Source organism: Poecilia reticulata, chromosome 7 (genome assembly GCF_904066995.2).
Source record: "Poecilia reticulata chromosome 7, P_reticulata-male-v2, whole genome shotgun sequence".
In the NCBI taxonomy this organism is placed as follows: Eukaryota; Metazoa; Chordata; class Actinopteri; order Cyprinodontiformes; family Poeciliidae; genus Poecilia; species Poecilia reticulata.
In genome coordinates this window covers 1,201,551-1,222,666 of record NC_088836.1, presented here as the reverse complement: position 1 = coordinate 1,222,666, position 21,116 = coordinate 1,201,551, and the positions used below count along the sequence as shown (strand labels likewise).

The window sequence follows — 21,116 nt, the reverse complement described above, 5'->3', positions numbered from 1 at the left end:
GTAAGTATTAAACTATGCCTAATCCCTATCCTATGACTCGTGCTTATAATAGAAAAAGCAACACGACTATTTCAATGTTTTTGACAAAGTAAATCGTTACCAACAAAACAACTGTGTCCTGTTTCCGTCCGCGTATTATCGCGGGGCTTCAGAGCCAGCTGAGAAGGTTTTTCTATCGTTCCTGGAATCTGCTGTTGTCAAATATCGCGGGAGCCGCCTCCCTAATCACTACGTAATGTGCCGTGCTGCTTCTAGCGGCGCTGGTGACAGTGCTGAAAGCTGTTGGGGTAAGTTTTTGTTAATAATTCAATTTCGCTAAATTGTAAAATGTATTTTTGTAACGTAAAGTGGCGAATTTTCTTTTTATTATCCAACGAAGCTCTTGGAGTAAGCTTGGTGCCTGTCGTTTAACGTTAACGCAGGCGTCGGGCCTGGGCGGAGGCGCCTCGGCATAAATCGCACACAACGGGCCGGGGAGTACGGCAGCATGATGGAGCTAACTGAGGCTAGCCACTTAGCTCCAAGAACGACTCAGCTACATTGACCAACACTTGAATAAATAAGCTCGTAATGACTACAAAATGTCCACATAATATGTAAGAGATGTTATTTTTGTCAAACCGAAGTCAAATCCAACAGAAATACTCAAAACTGTCATAAACGTGTGCTCGAGCCTCGTACGAGCTTTCTTTGTTTTCCAGTCCTCGTGCCGTTAGCCTAGAGACCGTTTTGTTCTCTGCTCTCTGCCTGACGAAAACAAATACTTTAAATTTAATGGGCCACTGCTCGCACTACTCTGGAATTAAGTTTGATATAATCTCAGGCTGGTTTTGCTGTAGATTTTCCTTCTATTGAATGAATGTAGCCATGGCAGGTTTAGTGTAATTAAGAATCAAATAGATTCTATTGAACGTCTTATTTGTAAACCAGCATAGTTGATTTAGAAATAATTCACCATTAAGTTCCGAGTTACATTTTATTGCTAACCTTGAAACCACAAAGAGTAGAATATTATTTTTTGTAATATATTGTGGTTTTTCTGGTGACTTGTAACTAAAGTAGGGTAACCTAATGCATATGCCGCACACTGACCAAGTACACACATACTATTCCTCGTTGATTAAATTTCTCTTGGTGGGAAAGGCCTGGGACGTAATGGCTGTTTGTAAAGCGATATTCTAATCCTGTCATTAAGGCGACGAGAGTCATTAATGCTGTCTCTGTTGCTTTCTTGTACAGTTATCCGATGGGGAGTTAATCCCCGTGATTATAATGTTATGACACAACTCAGTTTAGTGTGTTTTTCAGTGGAACCTGTTGGCTTCGATTAGCCTGGATGTGACGTTTTCGATGGCGTTGCATACTGCAACGTGTTGGCTCAGGCCATGCCTTCTGTTCCAGCTGAGGGTAGCGGATTGTCAGGAAGTCACATGCCTGGCTCTGTCAGGGCGCCTGTCTTTCGGGCCTAGGAATAGTTCGAGGCCCTGGCCTTTCAATAACGGGGGTTGTATTGGTTTTCCTTCTACTTGTTTAATTATCAGGCCAAACTGTACTAACGCTGATGATCAGCCCTTTTCAGCTTGTCTGCTCACATATTTTCCCCCCTGCTTTTGCTTTGAGTACTTTTTCTCCAGGGCTGTTTTCACTGAAGTACCCTCTGTTCTCTGACCTTTAACACACTCGCAATTCATGACCAGATTAACTTATTTACTACTCTTTAGTCTTTAGTGTGTCTCATAGTGTAAGGTTAATGTAAATGGATGTTTTAAAAAATCCAACCGCCTGTGAGCTTCACATTAACCAGGTTGAAGCTTGTTATGACCTCACGTTGTAGCCTTTGGGATGTGGATCGGACCCGTTGCGACACAGGACACCATATCAAGTGTCCCTGGGGGGCCTGGGTGTTTACAAAGCAGTGTATTTAGGTCAACAAAATTCTCCATTCTCCCCTACCCCACTAGTTGGGTTTGAGTTACAAAATAAACCAGCCTTCACACATGTGTTCCCAGGATTTATTCTATTGGTTTCAAAATCCAATGGTTTTAATGGTAGATTGTATCCATAGTAGAAAAAGGAGTTTGGTCTAAAATGGAGCCATGAATGTCACCGCCCACAGCAAGTGGATCTTTTTGTTCTTCTCAATATGTTTGCTTCATGATATTGTGCACCTGTTGGATATCTGAGAATATTTTTCTTTTTACTGTAGCAGTTAATAATTGTATATTATCTAAAAGCCTTAGAAAACATGTGCTCACATGTGGCAAAACATGTGTTATGTTTTTGTTCAGGAAAAATGTGAAACTGCTGTTATCCAACATCAGAACAACATGAAGCAATTTCAGTATAAGTGAATAAAATTCACCATACTTGCATAAAGTCTGAAAAGAACATATGACATGATCTAATCACTTAAAAAAGGTAACTATTGTTCCTACAGTTTTTCTTGGCTGAAAATGTTATGACACAGCCCAGTTTTTCTACTTGTAAGCAAGGAAACGTGGCTTGCTTTTAGCTAACTGGCCAGCAGAGTTCAGGGGTATGTGAGGTGATGGTTGTACAGAGAAGACTGCAGTCGGCACTTTTTCTTGCATCTCATTAAAAAGATTGTAAAACATAGCAGCGATATGGATGAAAATTTAAGTAGTTTTCAAATCGTTCTCGTAACTCAAAAAAGTAATTTGTTGTCTTTTTGAAGTTCACGTCAGGTGTCTTGGAGTCTTCTTTTTTTCCTCTTCACATTAACCCTAGATGTTTACCTGGATGCATTGCATTTAGTTGTATCTCTAACCCAATCTTTTCTTTCCCCCTCCCCAACAGTATGAAGTGAAACCGAACTGAATTTTTGTACCATCCGCAACTGCTTCAAGTTCAGATCACAACTAAAGGAACTGAAGACAAACATCCCAGATTTAAAAAAAAGTTGCAACACTAAAGCCACGTGGGGGGAGAAAAGGATCACTTCAAGGATTTAAAAACACAAGAGAAACAAAAATCCTGAAACGACCAAAGAACACGCACATCAGCCCAACTGAAACGTGAAAGAGAAGCAATCCTATGCCCAAGCATATTCTAAGAAGAAAACTGATCTGAAACAAGAAGTTTGTGCCTACTCAACAGCTTTGACAAAGCACACGTCCCAACGCTGCTCCTAGCCCTCCTCATCCTAACTACGCCGCCGACTCGCCACTAAAGTGTAGAGTAGGCTCTCTGCTAGTACCCTCCCATAGTCTCCCCCGTCTCTCTACTCCGCATTTTTGTTCTCCGTAACTTTTCTAAGCAGTGTTATTGCAACTGCCTTTTGTGTGCTAGGTTTCTTTTTTCTTTTTTTTTACTTTATGCAACCACCTTGGTCTTGTGCCAGAAACCTGGTAGGAGCGTGCATGTGTTAAAGTGTGTGTATGTGTTTGTGTGTGTGAAGCTCTGCGAAGTCATCAAGATCCAGAGAAAAAAGATAAAAGAAACAGTAAAGGTGAGTCACAGTTACTATCACCACTGTTTAAAGTTGTATGCTTTTATTTGTTGTCATGCTAAGGGGATAGACCAGGAGTGGGCAACTCCAGGCCTTGAGGGCTGGTCTCCTACAACTTTTAGATGTGTCTCTACTTCAACACACCTGATTCAAATAATGAGGTCATTGGCAGGACTCTGAAGAACCTGACTGCACTGAGGAGGTGATTCAGCTGTTGGATTCAAGTGTGTTGCACCAGGGAGACATCTAAGAGTTGCAGGACACCGGCCCTCCAGGACCAGGATTGCCCACCCCTGGGATAGACTATCCACTACACACTGATAAAACACATGGCTCCTTTTTTGTTCCTCAAAAACTGTGAAATGGGTTTTTTCCCAACTTTTATTTTTTATTTTTTTTTGCTTCTTCTGATTTAATTTCTAAGAACTTCACTGATACATAATAAAGATAATATTAGTCCTTCCAGGATGTTGTAATGTTTAAATTTTTTGATTGTTGCGATCTAAAATTAATTGATTTTTGCGGCACCTTTTTCAAAAAGTTCTAGGTTTGATTTTCAGCATATAATTTTGAATAAAAGTTTAAACTGCTGCACATAGCCTTTCCCCTCAAAAAAAAGACGGAATTTTAACATGACTAATATTTGAACTGCAAATAACATTTTTAAGTACCTTCTTGAAATGTCACCGTTAATACAAATACAACCACGTCCTGAGGAGTTGTGGAAGTCCAAAAGAAGAACTCCATATTTGTCATTCAAGTTAACATGAACTGTATGCAAATCATACAGGACATCTCAAAATGGTTTTTGGAAGGAATAAAAGGAAACAAAAAGCAAATATTACAATTTAGTGTCCCATGCTTCCATCTTCCAGGTTTGTCTTTCAAGAGATGTTGTCATGAAGCATAAAGTTAAGTTGGAAGGGGCTAAGATGATTGGTCAAAATTCAGTCAAGTTGAGGTGATGGGTCAGATTTGCAGAAAAGTTACAATAACTGGTCAAAATGCATGCAGGTCAATGCAAAATTTGTGAAAGATTAGTGAATTAGCATTAATATTTATGGTTGTAACTTCCTGAGGGCCTATTTTATGGGGTTTTCTACCAACAGTAACGTCAGTAAGTGTGGTGTTGGTGTCCTGGTAGCAGTAAGGTGTGACTGGCTCACTGAACTGTAAATGATTTTGATGTGGTCACCAGGCTGTTTCTTGGCATCTCTACATGTGCTGTTTTTCCCCTGCCTCTAAATCATTTGGGATTTACTATTGAATCAGAAAATAAGTGAATCCTTGTTGATTTTTGGACTTTTATGCTTTCCAAGTTGAAGGAACATCAGGTTTTAGTTAGAAATGACCAGCTCCTCATTGCGTTTTCTTGTCTCAGTGACTTTTAAACTGTTTTTAAACTCTCTATAAATGAGACTAACTGGCCCGTCCAACCAGTTGCCCCCACTTCCGTTTGGAGGGTTGAATTTTTTTAATTTTCCTCACAATTCCCGGAGAGTCCACATCGTTGTTTTCCTTTCTGACTGACACTTGGCACACTGGCTGACCTTCCTCACCCATCATGTTTGTTCCTCTCTTCACCCTTGCAGACATCCAGCCGTGTATCACTGGGTGGTTACTTTACGGTTGTCCATTTAAAAAAAACAAACAAAACAAAAAAAAAAAAATCAAGCAGAAATTAAAACAAGTTCAGCAAGTGCTCAAGCAACTTTGGTTGAAGTTTATGGGAAAATATGGGCAGCCCCTGGAAAGGCTTTGTTGAGTTTACCTTGCCTGCGTCACCACCCACCGCATTTGTTAGTGCTGACCTGAGCAGCACCTCCCCTGTGGGACTCAGCCTGTCGCCATATGGCCGATCCGTAAGTTTCATCTTCCCGCCTCCTTCTACCGAGTCCCCCGCCCATCAAACGCCCTTCCACCCACCTTGCCCTGCATCTTTGCTGTGAATGGCCTAATCTTTCATTCTTTCCGGGCTCCCGAGACTAGCCTCTGCTCAGTTGCATTGTTGCAGGGTGAGGGGTGTGTCGGTGAATAACTGAAGGATTTAAAAAAAAATTTTCCTCACAATTCCTGGAGAGTCTTTATTTTTTTTTTTTAATTTTCCACTTATGTTTTTACTTTGCAGCACAGTCTCAAGACATTTGGAGCAAATCATGTTTTGATTGCATTCACCTGCTGTTTTTAAAAAAAAAAAATAAAACAATAAAATTGGAGAAATGTTGCGTGAAGTGCCCACCCATCACTAAAACCCTGTGTGTTCTGATTTCCAAATGAAAACATAACAAAATATTTAAATCTCCTCTGAGAGTAAACTGATGCTTATCGCGATAAACCAGAACATGATCTAAAAGAGGCTTTTCTGGGATTCCCCTTCATTACCCATAATCCATCACCAGCTGTGTTCACTAGATGCACCACTGTTTGAACTGTCTGTTTTGACTCCTCATCTTCAGTAGTTTTTGTTTTTTATATTAATTGGCAGCAATGCACTTAGACCATTTTATCATAACTGGTTGTGTCAAGTTTTCCTTTGCTTTCTCTGTGAACTGTTAAACATTGTTATTGTCATGGCTATTGGTGCTAAACATTTCTTTAATCGAAGGTTATCATGGTTGCAGATTCGTTCTTTGATTTTTAGACTATGGTGTTTCTAAACACGTGGTTTTAATTTTTACAAACAACTCTGAAAGAACTGTCTGAAATCTTTAACTGAGCGTCTTAAAATCTAAAATCAGGAAATTGGTGAGAAGTGAAACTGTGGAATAAACTTTTGACATTAAAGGGATAGTCTTGAATTTTTTTTTATCGAAGTTTTGTATTGTAGATGGATGATGTGTGTGTGTGTATATATATATATATATATATATATATATATATATAATATGAGTTTGTAGAATAGTAAATGGAATAGTGAAAGGCTACTATCCAGAGGGGTAGATGTAAGCTTATTCTACTTTTTTCTAGTTATTACCTGAACTATTTATACTATTAATGAAATAAAATAACCAAAGTCAATCCTGGAAACCAAATGGAAATGATCGATATTAACTATTTAAAAATGTCAACTTCCACATTTGTCTTTTTCTCAGTTAAAAGTTTGAGTTATGTTGAAGTTACATTGACCAACTGTCGATCCACGTGATTGGCTTATTGTGGGTTTAATGGGGTAAATTCTGGTGCAAACCTGGAAAAACAAGTGAGACTGTTGCATAATCCAAAAGTTTACTTTTCTCTTGGCCAATTTACAGCAGAGCGATGAGTCACGGCTCATGATCGACCCACCTGGCGGATCGATCAACATTCATGTTGCTATGTTAGAGTAGCAACATGAACGTTTTGTGTTTGACTTGGGGAAAATGCCAAGAAAACCGGAGACTAATTTATTGACTATTAATATCTGTTCATATTGTAATGTGTCCTACAAGTGTGAACATTTCCAGTTTGTTTAAAATGGCTTAAATGTGTCATTGCAGCCTACCACGTCCGAGGATTTGACTCTTTCCCAGTGGGGATGTTGTGACATTTTTCTACTACAGGATTCATTCATAGAACCTCATTTGAAAAAAGTTGAACTATCCCTTTAAGACATTTTTTTCTTTTTCTTTTTAAACATAACTGACGGCCAGTAATTGCAGGTAAATTGTGAATAAGCAACATGCATAAAGCTTTTCCTTTCCCAACAGCGTGTTGCGGCTCTATCCCCTGTGTCAGAAATGGAAAGGGGCTCCTCTGAACCCCCTGTTGCCCGCAGCGGTGGCTCGGCCCCCGATTCCTCCACCGCTCCCATGCCCATACCCCGCTCCTCCTCTGTCTCTTGCCACCCTCACCCTGGAAGTAAAAAGTACAAGCGGACTCCTTTGTATCAGAGATCAGTAAGGGGAAATGATGAGCAGTGGCCATGTTGGCTGAGCTGCTCTGCTGTTACATCGCCTTTGCTAACAGCATGGCGTGTAGATGTTAGCAGAATTTAAACAATTAACCAGGGTGTTGGAAGTTTTTGAAGATTTTTTTTTACATAAAGTTCTAGTATATTCACTGACGTTGGTGGTTAGATGAATCGTTTGACCCAGCAGCTGCATGCAACTACTCAGTCTGTGCTTGGATGTTTTAGTTGGTAGTCATTTGAGTGAATTTCTGTTATTTTTTTTATTTTTTTGCATGATAAAATTGAGAATATTCGCAAGGTGTTGGATATTGTTGTGTGTTGTCAGCTATATTGACATTATTTTTCCCCCAGAAGGTTCTAATATATTTTTATTTTAATGTTTTTCTCACCATATACTCTAAATCTTGTTGTTGCATGTTTTTTCTTTTAAAGTTTTGCATCAAAAACTGCATTAATTTGCTTTTTCCACTCCTGTTCTGTGTTTGGAAATGCTTTGCACTGATGCCTTCCAAATGCATTTACCAGTTTGTTCTCATTTCAGATGAGTTTTGACCCAGGCATGCTTCATAACAACGGACACACCGCATATGCCAACGGCTCAGGGCCTGGCATCAGAGAAACCGGTGTGGTGGAGAAGCTGTTGACTTCCTATGGATTCATCCAGTGCTCAGAGCGCCAGGCTCGTCTTTTCTTCCATTGCTCCCAGTATAATGGGAACCTGCAGGAGCTTAAAATAGGAGGTGAGATGCCTGGGAAGAACAAAATCAAAGCCTCTGTTGCTTCTTTGAATCTTTCTAAAGTTTTGTCTGCTTTTTCTTCTTCTCTCAGATGATGTAGAGTTTGAGGTGTCCTCTGACAGGCGCACTGGCAAGCCCATAGCAGTGAAGCTGCTTAAGATAAAGCCAGAGGTGCTGCCAGAGGAGCGCATCTCGGGCCAGGTGGGGCCAGACCTGCACGCCTATCCCTTTACTGTGCTGCATGGTTATATTCATCCAGTTAAGAGCACCGTTTTATTTTTGGTTGTCATTTGTCTGTCGGCTTTACTGAAAAAATCAGTTGTTTTTCTGTTTCCCCTCTCTTCAAACATATGGGTGACTTTTTTTTCCCCCGTACGTTTACATGACTTGAATTTCTCTCTCTGTCATTTTGCTTTAGGGATGTCCTGATCCATCTGACTTTAGTATACCCAACTAAATTCAAATCCTGATGAATTTAGCTTTTTGAAAGTTAGATTTTTCTCTCTGCTACAACTCTGTAGTACATGCTGCCATTTTTGCCTTTTTTGTTTCTTTTTAGGTTTTCTGTTTAAACAGTTAGCAAAAATGTATTACAGATTGTTGTTTTTTTTGAGTTATAAGACAAAAACTCAAACTTTTTTGTTTTTTGTCTTTAAAAAACTCAAAACCTTTTTGAATTGTCATGTGTGCTTATAAATTACTCTAGATTTATTGACACTGACCATAAAATTGCCCAATGTGGAATTGCAAGAATAAATTTTCTTTAATGGAAACGCAACAATTTTGAAAAGAAACAAACCCCTCAGGTTTTTGAAAAAGTTCTTGCACCAGGATGAGGTGACTATTCACCTCATCCTGTTGTATTTTGCCAAACTGCAGTGGAAACATTGTTTCACATCACATCAGTCATGTGATCAACTGCATGTTACTACTGGTAGAAAAAAACGGAACAAGACGACAGGAAGTGGCAGGAGGAACATGGCACAGTAATTTTATTTTGACAAACTAAATCACATGTGATTTTAATTGCATTTATTTATGCAAACACTGAAATTGCAGAATATCAAAGTTTTATGCATATTTGTAATGGAAACTGATATTGAGGGGTATTTTGGACTAAAGGTTCTGACTGGGACATCCCTACTTTGCACACCTGATTGCTGAAGGTTATTGCATGAACTGAACAATGAATGGATCAATGTCTCTGGGAGTGATCTTTTTAGTGTCTTAGTCTAAACTCAAATGCATATAAAATTTGACCCATTGGGCAATCAGTTGCTCAGATTTGGTTAATTATCAAATTCAGGGTTCAGAGTGCTTCGTCAAAGCATCTAAACATTTATCAACTCATGGATTCAGACATGAACATCCAAAACACATTGAGCTACACACAGTTAAGTTCATTCTAATAACTTTTCTCACAAATTGACTCATCATTACATGTGGGATGTGATCTGATGATTTTTGCTGTGATTTGCAAAGCAGTGTGTGTTGGCCTACACCTGAAATATTCCCCCTTTCTTGCAGGTCGTCTCATCTGTCCCACTGAACTTGGATGGGAAGGCCGCTCCGGGCCAGGTTCCCACTGGGAGTGTTTGTTATGAAAGAAATGGAGTAAGCAAAGAAACACTTACTTTATTATTATTATTTTAGTTGTTTTCCAAACCCCCTTTAATGCTGTTGGATGTTGACTGCAGGAGGTTTTTTATCTGACCTATACTCCTGATGATGTGGAGGGGAATGTCCCTTTGGAGACGGGCGACAAAGTCAGCTTTTACATGGAGACAAACAAGCAGTACGTTTTAATATGAATTTAGGAGATAATCGTGGCTTGGACTTGATTTCATAGTAACAGCCTGTTTGTGTTTTAGTACTGGTGCAGTGAGCGCTCGCAATGTTCAGCTTGTGAAGAAAAAGCAGGCGAGGTGCCAGGGTGTGGTATGTGCTACAAAGGTAAGTGTTGCTTTATAACAATGATGTATAATGCTGCAAAAGTATTTGATTCAAATCTCAGTGTACTTTATTGGCATTTTATGCAGTGGAATCGTACGAACTCTCCTTTTCTTCCACTTCAAAGTTCTACATGAATGTAACATTGTGGGCGTCTGGCTAATGAAATCCCAGTCATGTGCATTAAAGGTTGTTGTTGCAACCTAATAAAAGTTTAGAGTGTGAATACCTTTTAATTCTACTACTTTTGGAATCATTGTAAGTATCAACGTTGTATTTTTGTCATTCAGGAGGCTTTTGGGTTCATTGAGAGGGCAGATGTGGTGAAGGAGATCTTTTTTCACTACAGCGAGTTTAAGGGCGACCTGGAGGCTCTTCAGGCTGGAGATGATGTGGAATTCACCATCAAAGACAGAAACGTGAGCTGCTTTTTCTGAATAAAACATGAATCTGTGCTGCTGAATGTCCACCTGACCGATTCCTGTTCCCACAGGGCAAGGAAGTAGCTACGGACGTGCGCCTGCTCCCTCAGGGGACCGTCATCTTTGAAGACATAAGCATTGAGCAATTCGAAGGCACTGTTGTTAAAGTTATTCCCAAGGTTCCCACGAAAAATCAGGTGAGTAGAATACTGATACAGAGCATTTTAAAAGGAAACCAAAGAGAATAGAAATGTATAAACTGGACATGCTAACAAGTCCTTTCTGTTCCTGTAGAGTGACCCTCTGCCTGGGCGCATCAGTACGAGGATTGGTTTCTCTGAGAAGGAGCTTCCTTTTGGAGAGAAGGACACAAAGTCTAAGGTGACTCTTTTGGAGGGAGACCACATTCAGTTTAACATCTCCACTGACCGCAGAGACAAACTAGAGAGGGCTACAAACATCGAAATCCTCCCAGACACCTTCAACCTGACCAAGGAGACCCGTGAAATGGTTTGAGTTTTATTTTCTTCTGACCTTTTGTTCATCAAGCAGAGTGTCTGATCCTCAACCCTCGCTCTCCCTCAGGGCGTGATTGCAGCCATACGCGACGGCTTTGGCTTCATAAAGTGCGTGGATCGAGATGCCCGAATGTTCTTCCACTTCAGCGAGGTCCTGGAGGAAAGCCAACTGCACATCTCGGATGAAGTGGAGTTCACTGTTGTGCCTGTAGGTTCTGTTAAGCTTTTCACAAAAGTATGTATTACCTGAAACTGGTTAAAGCGAGTATATTCTGATTTGTTTGTCACTTACCAAACTGAAGGAAATGTCGTTGGCAGGATATGCTGTCTGCTCAGAGAAACCATGCGGTTCGCATTAAGAAGCTTCCCAAAGGGACGGTGTCCTTCCACACTCAGTCTGAGCAGCGGTTTGTGGGCGTCGTGGAGAAGGAAGTCGTGTCGGCCTCCAACAAGAACGCGAGCCCCACCAAGGGAAAGGAGAAGGTACGTTTTTGCACTGACGAGGAGTATCTTCCCCAAACCTGCCCTACTTGTTTTCCAACCATTGTTGTAGTTTTTCGTCCCTCTTCGCCACCTCCTCTCAGTTTTTAGTTCTAATGCTGGTCTTTGTTTTCTCCCTCAATGACCTCCCCCTGCTCATGCTTCTTTGGTTAGAAAAAAGACAAGGTAGGACCGGCATGAAGCCACTTGTTTTAGAGAGAAACTAACATTTAGCATAAAGAATGCCTTAGTTTTGTGTATGAGTTGACCAGTCTTAATTATAAAAGTTTTTGCCTTATAAGGCATGCTGTCTAATAGTTTACAGTTTCTCTGATTTTTTTTTTAAAATTTTTTTTAAAATTTATTTATTTATTTTTATTTAAGGGGAAAGTTGTAGAAAAGGTTTGTGTTCAAACCTCAGGCCTTTTCATATCTTTGTTTATAGTCGGCAGCATGGTATTGCATCACCTAGTCCATCTGTGCAATTAAAATCAAACGGCAATTTCTGCAAGAATTAAAAAAATGGCGGCTGTGGGTGATGAGATGCTGGGCGATGTAGCTTAAAAAATTATTTATTTTTTCCTTTAAAAAATTACAAGTGGCAGAAAATATTTTTTAAAAGTGTCTTTTATTTCAATCATCTCCCCTGTGAGTTGATCTAAATTCAAAGTTGAAATAAACAGAAGCTGTAAAATGTTCTTGTCAAACAAGATGGTAGTTCTTGGCCATAATGACATCAGTATGAACTATGGAAACACAAGGAATCCACTGGAGAAAAATAATATTTTCCAAGAATTAAATTTTCAAAAACTGAAGTTAAATAAAATGTTATTAAATTGTTCGTTTATTTCAGTAACTCAATTGATTAAGTGAAACACATTGATAACACATAATGAAGTTATTATGTTTAGTTTTTTAGCTTACAGCAATTGAAAAGGCATTTGAAATCAATAAAACAATTTTAATTCGGAGGGCTTGTTTAATACCTTCTTTTAATCTGACACAATGGCTTTATTAAAATATGATTGCATCCATCTTACCAACATTTTCTTTTTACACAAACATATTGTGTAATGCTCATATTGAGGACTTTACATAAACTCTGGCTCCATATTTCTGCCGTGTCGCCTTCCCATCTTGGCAGCTGTCTCCAATATGGCTAAACTTTCCATGTTTCAAAATAACTCGAAGAAAATATGAACATCAACACGGGCATAAGAAGTTGATGATCTGAGTAATCTGCTCGTTTTCTTTTAGAATTGGAATAGTTTGTGTTGTAATGGCAGTAGCTAAACCTTAATTATGCAGCCCTATGCTGTAGACCCTAACCACAAGCTGATGCTAACAGCCACAGCTGCTATAGAATAATATAACGCACACTCTAGCTGTGCTCATGCTTTCATAGACTGTTTTCACTTTTTTGTCATGAAATTTTACTGGTTTAGTTGTTGTTTTTCAGACATTTCCATCTTCCACCTCCCTTGTGAGGAACTTGTCTTTCATCCTTTGATTCGGTTCTCAGGTATTGCACATATTTGAAGGAACAGTAATGAGTGCAGTATGCTCTCCTGTCTGTAGGAAGCTGAAGAGGGAGTGATTGCCTATGAAGACTGTGGTGTGAAGCTCACTGTGCCATATCATGTCAAAGACCTGGAGGGAGGAAGTTTCCCTCAAGCTGGAGACAAGGTAATATTAATGAGGCTTGGTGTAAAATTAAATGCAAATTGTTTTAACGACTCGTCTTTATTTTATGCAATATTCAAAATTTATAAAAAGATACAAATAAATAACTCTTTTAAATGATAAAAATTGTATTGCCTAAATGCAATAACGACATATTTTAGTGAATGTTTGATCATTTGTAGCACAGCATGGAGCTAAAACTACATTCCTAACACGAACATGTGAAAAGCTCAGGCCTTTCTGTTGTAAGGCAGATCTCCGTCCGTCCATTTGTCTTCTAACAAATGGACCAGCTCTACTAAGCTGTTGCAAGGCAACAGCTCTACCAACTGCACCCTTGTTCCTTAGTGGGGTCAGGAGGGTTGCTGGTGCCAATCTCCAGCTAATGTTCCGGGCGAGAGGCGGGGTCACCCTGGACAGGTCGCCAGTCTGTTGCAGTGCAACACAGAGACACACAGGACAAACAACCATTCGCGCACACACACACCCACCCCAACCCCCACACACCTAGGGACAATTTAGAGATACCAGTTAACCTGACATTCATGTTTTTGGACTGTGGGAGGAAACCAGAGCCGGAGTACCTGGAGAAAACCCACCATGCACAGTGAGAACATGCAAACTCCATGCAGAAAAACCCTGGGCTGGGAATCGAACCAGAACCTTCTTGCTGCAAGGCAACAGCTCTACCAACTGCACCACTGTGCAGCACACAGTGGTGCAAGGCAGATCTGTTGATTGATTTTTTTTTTATTTTTTTTTTCCCCCAAATTTACCAATTAATAATTTCACTGACCAAGGTGATTTTAGGAGATTTTTACCAGGCTTTATCTTTGAACCAGGTGAAGCTAAAACTATACCACTTGAGTTCTGGGTAGAATACATTTAACCCCCCCCCCCGACCCCCGTCTTAAATGCAAAATGTATTTAAAAAAATTTACAGTTTTGGTTTAATTACTGTTCTGAGTGTATTGTTCTTTCAGCAAATGGCCTATTTTTTATTCGGGATGCTCCAGTTAACAATTATTTCAATAATTAATGATTAATCAGCCCTAGTTGTGCCTGAAGTTGTAAACTGAAAGCTAATTCATCATAAGTCTACTCGTACTTGAATGAAAACCTCTAAAAAGTTTCTGTGATGAACTGTTTGTCCACTAGGTGGAGTTCTGCATCAATGAAATGAAGCGAACGGGCCATCAGAGTGCAGTGTCCATCAGGGTTCTCAACCGCAACGCCTCCAGCTCCAGACGACTGCACGGATTCGTTGCTGCACTGAAGGATAACTTTGGCTTCATCGAGACAGCAAACCATGACCAGGAAGTTTTCTTTCACTACAGGTAGAGTAGCTCTGGGTGGAGTCATTGGTTGGGGGTGAACATGTGGAAAGTGCCGCCATGTTTTGGTTTTTCTTTCAGTGAAATGTGTGGGGATGTGGATAATTTGGAGCTGGGTGACACGGTGGAATATACTCTCTCTAAGGGGAAAGGAAACAAAGTTAGTGCTGAAAAGGTTACCAAGGTGGCTGCAGGTAAGGGAGGATGACTTGTTTTTATTCATTTTAATATTGGTTGTCTTTTATATTGTAAATTTATCTTTGTTTAGTGAATGGTACTGGTGACGATGTTGGTGCATCTGTGTTGGCGGGAAAAATCATCCGTCCCATCCGCAGCGTGGATCCCTCCCAGACTGAATATCAAGGACTCATTGAAGTGACTGAGGAAGGTCTGTGTCGCGTCGGCAGCAGCACAGCTACAACCTGCAAACACATCCAGTCAGGTTAACATGAGTAAGTTTGGTTTGTTCCCAGGTGAAGACAAGGGGCAGAACTATCCCTTTGGAATCATGGGGATGACGAAGAAGGCAGACTGCCTGCAGAAGGGGGAACATGTTAAGTTCCAAGTTTGCACAGTCACCCAGACTGGCCAGAAGATGGCGTGCAATGTTGTTCCTCAGCGCAGAGCTCCAGTGGAGTGTGTCAAGGACCAGGTAGAGTTCACCAGACAGGAGTGACCTTGCATGCTGGATTTTACAGTGCTGCTTAGGATGTAGGGCTACAGGAAAACTGAGCTTCAGGCCTGTCACAATGTAAAACTTAGTGGATGATACACTGCCTTGTAAATTATTCTAATATATCATAATATTTAAGCTTTGAGACCATTTTCAAGTATAATCATAATGGCATAATAATGTAAGTTTGCCCTGTCAAAGGCCAGTAAACTTTAATTTAGTAAATTCTTGTCACTGGAGCACATTTTAAATAAAGTAACCAAAGCAACAATAACTAAAATGGATTATGACGTCTGTGCAACCAAAGTTACATTTTAAAAAATATTTTACTTAGACAGAGAAAACGGGTAAAAGTGGCAGGTAGTGCAAACCAGCTGCTTTATACTGGGCGTTTTCTCAATAAGCTTGTTTTTCAACGATACCGAAGGGGAGTATCTCTTTGACTATTAAGGTCCAAATGGAAAATAATTTATCATGTGATTAATTCATTGATTATTATGGCAGGCCTAGTTAATTGCAATCCTACTTTTTTGACAGCTTTTAACTTTTACTTTAACTTGTATTTTCCTGCATATGAATAGAGCCTTCTGCCTGTAAAAAGGACAAAAATTCAAAAAGCTGCATTTTCGCATTCAGTTTTCAAATTATAGCAACATTTAACTCTTAAGACAGGGTTTCTGCGCAGTAGTAAAAGGTTATAAATTAAATGAGCTCAAATTAAGGCCAGTAAAAAGTAGCAAGAAGTAATTGAAGGTAGTAAAAGGTAGTACATTTTTTATCATCCCTTCAAAATATTAAAAATTTTCCATTGATGCCCACTTACTGTTTTAAGTTCGTTTTACTAAAATCTGTATAAAAAATTATAAGTACCGTACTGGCAGGACTTGAGCCGTCACTGATAGACTCCAAGCTGCTGTGAGCATTTGTTGTGTTGGATCCGCCTAATGTGTTGAGACTAGCTAGTCATATTTTCGCCATGGGAAAATATAAGTGTTCACAACTTTGGCTTGATGATTGGGGATTCAAAGACTAGGAATGACCAAAAGGCATTTTGTAAAGTATGCAGGAAAAAAATCTAAATTTGACCTGGAACGATGTGATGGTGATCAAATCACACCGACCAGAGCATCCACCAATCATCAGCAGCAGATTCCTGCGTGGGTTGAGGCTCCACCGTGGAGCAGATCCTCGTTTCGTTTTTTGGTGCTAAACGAAGCGATGCAACTGCAAACTCAAGCTCAACTATGAGCTAAAGTTTTACCAGTGACTCAACGGGAGCTGCAGACAGGCAGCGGATCTTACTGACTCTAAAGCTGGTGCTCAGAGCTGAGCAGCTCTGAACACCGCAGCAACTAAAGTAAGTTAAATAACACCAACTGCACCGTTAACAACAGATTGCAGTGTGAAGATACTCAAGTGAAAATTCTGCAGCAATTGTAGGACAGTGGTAGGACTTTTACGTGCAAGTTTATCATTCATTATTAGCTGATGCCATTTAGATACGTTTCATGGTGTTGTTCACATCCTGACATTTCACAAAGGCAGAAAGATGATTCTTTTCCTTGCCATCCGTAGCAGCGCTGCTGCGGTAGAACGATTCTGTTAAATGAAACCTTAATTTAGAGCAGTGTGCCACAGCAAAAGGAAAATAACTCTGAAAAATCACCAGAGAGCAACTCAAAACCACTCGTATCTCCGACCTCCCCTTCACTTTCAGTGTTGGCTAGCTACACGCAGACTTGTTGCCATAGCAACAAACGGCTCCACTATATGTATGAAAATTCAACACCATAAAACCCGCAAACGTTTCCCACACAAAGGGCAACACATTCAGTCCTCAACGGTTTCATGTTTTCAGGCTTGATGTTTATTTTGGGATTATAAAAAGATCATCTGAACACAGCGGTGGTTGATTAGCTTATGTACTCAACAGCTGCTCTAATTGTAATAATGATCCGACAGAGTTGGTGTGTTGGTCACCGAAAAACTTAATTTTCTCTGCACATGGACGTTTGTTTATTTAAAATTTTCAATGACCTGTGAAACATGATACCCTTGAACCTTGTAATTGAGTTGTCCTAATGTTGTCAATTAGTAGCAAACTAACATTCTATTGAGAATAAAACATTGGCTTGTGAAATTGGAATGTCATTGCATTTTACTGATATTCTTCAAAAAAACCAAATATCCCAAGTCTTAAGGATTTAGGATAAGCCCTGAAAATGGTGCTTTCCGTTTTTAACATTCAAGGTTTTGGTCAAGATAAAGTCTGTTAGACCTTCAAGTAAGTGGGATAAAGTTTTCTTACATGAGCGGTGATCTTGCATGCAGCTTTCTCGCAGATCATAGATTATCAGTCTATAAAAAGTTTGACCTGCCGATTTTGATTTTAGCCAGTGCCATTTTTTTTATTGAAATGTCGCCAAATATAGGAAGAAAGTCTCTGAGTTGGTAACAGTTGGGTCACTATTGATAACTACAAGCTTGCAGACATGACCTTGTAGGCTAGTCCATCAGTCAAATCTCTCACTGCAGAGCAGGAGAGGAAAGTGGCTGATTTTTAGACCTTTGCTGAAGTAGAAAAGATCAGAGGATGAGATCAGCTTTATGTAAATATTGGCCGATCGCAGATTTCTCAAAATTGAGAAAATCCGCGTGAAATTGGCTCAATTTTGTGTTGGTAGTAAAAAATATTGTAGAGGTACTAAAAACTAGTAAATTCAACTCTGTGATTCCTGTATAAACCCTTTAAGAGCACATCTGCTCTGTCTTCAGTTTTCAGTATAAACCCAAAAATATCTTTCTGAGCACATCATATATTTAGTGACAGGTTTTAAAACAGAAGTCACACCAGCTGTGATTTGATCCCTGTGATGATGCAGAGGAACGGATTGAAAATGAATGCCTGTTCACCTGGCTCCCCTCAGTTTGGCTTCATTACGTACGAGGTCGGAGAGAGCAAGAAGCTGTTCTTCCACGTGAAAGAAGTGCAGGACGGCGTGGAGCTCCAGATCGGAGACGAGGTGGAGTTTTCAGTCGTCTTCAATCAACGCACTGGAAAATGTAGTGCCTGCAATGTACGCAGAGTTAGGTGAGAACCTGCTGTTAGACGCAGAGCCTTCCTGAAATGTAGGGCATGTTAAAAATGAACTTAAGCTGAAACAATTGACTCTGACTGACGTGTGTGTGATGTCACAGTGAGGGACCCAAACCGGTGGCCACGCCACGTCCCGACCGTCTGGTGAACCGATTGAAGAGCATCACTCTGGATGACGCCAGCGCTCCTCGTCTGGTCATCCTACGGCAGCCTCGGGGTCCCGACAATTCAAAGGTACACTGCACCTTTTCACTTTGATACAATGCTCGTTGGAGTTTTCTTCATTTCAGTTTTAGGGACAGTGAATATTAATCTACATTCCAATGTAGATTAATATTCATATTTACAGTGCACGGCAGAGTAAATATGCAGAAGATGGCTACGTTTTATCCTAAGTAGAACAAATAACCTCACTATGCAATTCACAGAACACAGCACACATAGTTCTACTAAAAGTAAAAACAAACTCAACAAAAAACATTTATATAAGAAATAACTAATGGACATAAACAGTATAAAAACAGATTCAGGTTTATTCAACTCCCAAGGGGCAATTAATGTTACAGAAAGTACATGCATACAAAAAAGACATAAAAACTAAAGTAAAGTGAGGGACAATACAGTGTTCCAAACCATCAAATACCAGAAAATTATTAGCTGCTACAAGCAGTGACAGATATGATGAATGGGTGAATCACTGGTTTGCACCATTTAAAAGGTGCCTGGTTTCCATTGTTTCTGGTAGTTTGTTCCATGAATATGTGAGTGTAACAGACGCCACCTTCTGGCTAAACTGTGTTCTGCACCTCAATGTTGCTGTCTCTTCTGGTTTGTGCTCTGATTTTTATTTTATCTAAATGAAATTACTAAAAATGAATCTTTGAAAAATAATAGTCATTATGATTATATTAGATAAGAATTTAGGTTTAAAATGCATACTAATGATTTTACAATAATGAAACTGGTTTCAAAGGTTTTTCTTGTCCTCTTGTAGAGACATGATGGGTTTGAATTGCAGTAGTTATGTGGTCAGGTTGTATAACAGTATGATGGAAAAAAATATTGCTTGCATATTAACTCCAGCTATGTGGTGAGAAAAGATATTGTATAACGGAAGTTTGCTAAAAATGAATTTTATGACATTTGACATTTTCTTACTGTGATTTTTAAAAGTCAGATATGAGTCAAAGATATTCTCGTTGAAACAAATTGATAAAATTTTCTCCGTGTTGTGCAGGGCTTCAGCGTGGAGCGGAAGACTCGACAGCCTGGAGTCATTGACTGAGCAATACGCAGCCAGCCCCATCAGGCCTTGGAGGGATGCAGTCTCCGAGGGAAACAGCAGGGGGCAATAAGGGAAACCCATCTGACATACTGCTTGTGAACTAACTCATCCATGAAATATAACACGCGCATGCAACAAGTGGCATGTGTAATCCTTTGCCCTCACCTGTAAGGGAACGTCCCCTCCTCCCCTCATCCCCTCCATGATTGTCTCTGGGTTCAGTGTGTGTGTGTGTGTGTGTGTGTGTGTGTGTGTGTGTGTGTGTGTGTGTGTGTGTGTGTGTGTGAGAGAGAGAGAGATGTAATCTAGAAGAGATTAATGTCAATTGGAGGTATTTGTTCCTAAGGGGCCTTGTCCCTCTAAGTCCGTTTGACAACTGACTGCGTGGCTGTCCGCGTACCGATCTTTTTCAAGTCCGCTCCGTCTGGAATTCTGCACCTGTAATCGGTCCATTGGTCTGTCTGGGTAAGATGAGTTTTTTTTTTTTTTTTATTGCTGGCATGTCTTTAAACCTCTGCTTCGTTTCTGTTCCTCATCGCTCCTTTACGTACTGGAAAACTTGATTACCAAGTTTTCTCCAGTCTACTTTTTTCCTACAAAACGCTTAAAGCAATGGTTTCCTCCATAAGGAGGATCATATTTCATACATGTGCGAACTTTTGAGGATTCATCTCTGCTCGGTTTTTTTGAGCAGTTTTTAAAATGCTTTATTGAAAAAGGCTGGAGCATAAAAGCATGGCGCGAGTGTGACGTATGTGAATGTCAAAGTAGTTTCTCTGAAGGAAGTTACCTTTACCAGTCTAGAGCCTTGACATGCCTTCTTGGTATTCACATGCTCCACTTAAGTTTTTCCCAGGTGCAGAATTCCTTGTGGCATCTTATATCTGCAGTTCTTTTATACCATTTCCTTTCTTGCACATAATTTTGCTTTATTTTTTGTTTTTTATTACTGAAACTTGATCTGCTAATATGAATAAATATAAGGTGCCTAAAACTACAAACAAAATAAAACGACAAAAAAAGTATAAATAAAAATTAGATGCATTTCTTCCCAACCAACCGCCAAAATATTGAAAACAATCTTAGGGTGGCTTTTTTTCCCCCCCTAGTAGAAATAATACAAATATGCATCCCAAACCTGTGGGTTGAATTATACTGTATCTTATGTGTGTGTGTGCGCGCGTTTTTTTTGTTTTTGTTTTGTTTTTTTTTCCCCTCTCTGCGTTTAATCTCCCAATTTCACATATAATTTAACTAAGGAGAAGGGTTATCTGTGAGAAATTCTGATTTAATAAAATAAAAACAAACTGAATCAGGATCTCAGTTGTTCTCTGGAGACAAAAGGATGAGCTGTCGTGCCTCTGAACATAAAGTTGCTGTCAGATCTGAATTTTTCTTTTTTCTTTTTTTTTCTTTGATCAACAGTTTTTCAGTTGAACCGCGTACTGAGGTTCTCATGTACTTTTGTTAATGGTCTTGAATGAAACAACTGAATAAAGTTTTATGAAATTCAAAGATTTGTCGTTTCTGTAAAACATTTGTTTTGTGAAGTCTGGTCACATTACATATTCTGAAGCTT

General features: G+C 39.7%; 1 protein-coding gene across 9 annotated transcripts; it reads left to right on the top strand.

The window, feature by feature from the left end:
* Positions 1-169: 169 nt before the first annotated feature.
* On the top strand, positions 170-21,052 carry csde1 (cold shock domain containing E1, RNA-binding). 9 transcript variants are annotated; one of them, XM_017305821.2, is made up of 22 exons: positions 170-287; positions 2,818-3,469; positions 5,062-5,331; positions 7,156-7,344; positions 7,900-8,098; positions 8,187-8,296; positions 9,623-9,709; positions 9,793-9,890; positions 9,967-10,048; positions 10,336-10,464; positions 10,539-10,664; positions 10,762-10,977; positions 11,053-11,193; positions 11,304-11,468; positions 13,044-13,151; positions 14,307-14,485; positions 14,564-14,676; positions 14,751-14,870; positions 14,956-15,134; positions 18,083-18,246; positions 18,354-18,486; positions 19,490-21,052. In XM_017305821.2, the coding sequence occupies exons 3-22, from the start codon at positions 5,206-5,208 to the stop codon at positions 19,535-19,537; spliced, it is 2,712 nt and encodes a 903-aa protein (XP_017161310.2). In that variant the 5' UTR covers positions 170-287; positions 2,818-3,469; positions 5,062-5,205; the 3' UTR covers positions 19,538-21,052. The 9 variants fall into 9 exon arrangements, with proteins under 9 accessions (XP_017161310.2, XP_081464681.1, XP_017161309.2 ...); XM_081608555.1 differs by having other exon boundaries at positions 11,053-11,220; positions 18,038-18,246; XM_017305820.2 differs by having other exon boundaries at positions 8,187-8,353.
* Positions 21,053-21,116: the final 64 nt, after the last annotated feature.

Excerpts from the sequence above, each read along its gene's own strand:
- csde1 (XM_081608552.1), top strand. The coding sequence starts at position 5,206 with ATGGGCAGCCCCTGGAAAGGCTTTGTTGAGTTTACCTTGCCTGCGTCA. Across the intron at positions 10,049-10,335 it reads GTGTGGTATGTGCTACAAAG|GAGGCTTTTGGGTTCATTGA; the intron begins GTAAGTGTTGCT and ends TTTGTCATTCAG. Across the intron at positions 14,871-14,955 it reads CATTGAAGTGACTGAGGAAG|GTGAAGACAAGGGGCAGAAC; the intron begins GTCTGTGTCGCG and ends GTTTGTTCCCAG.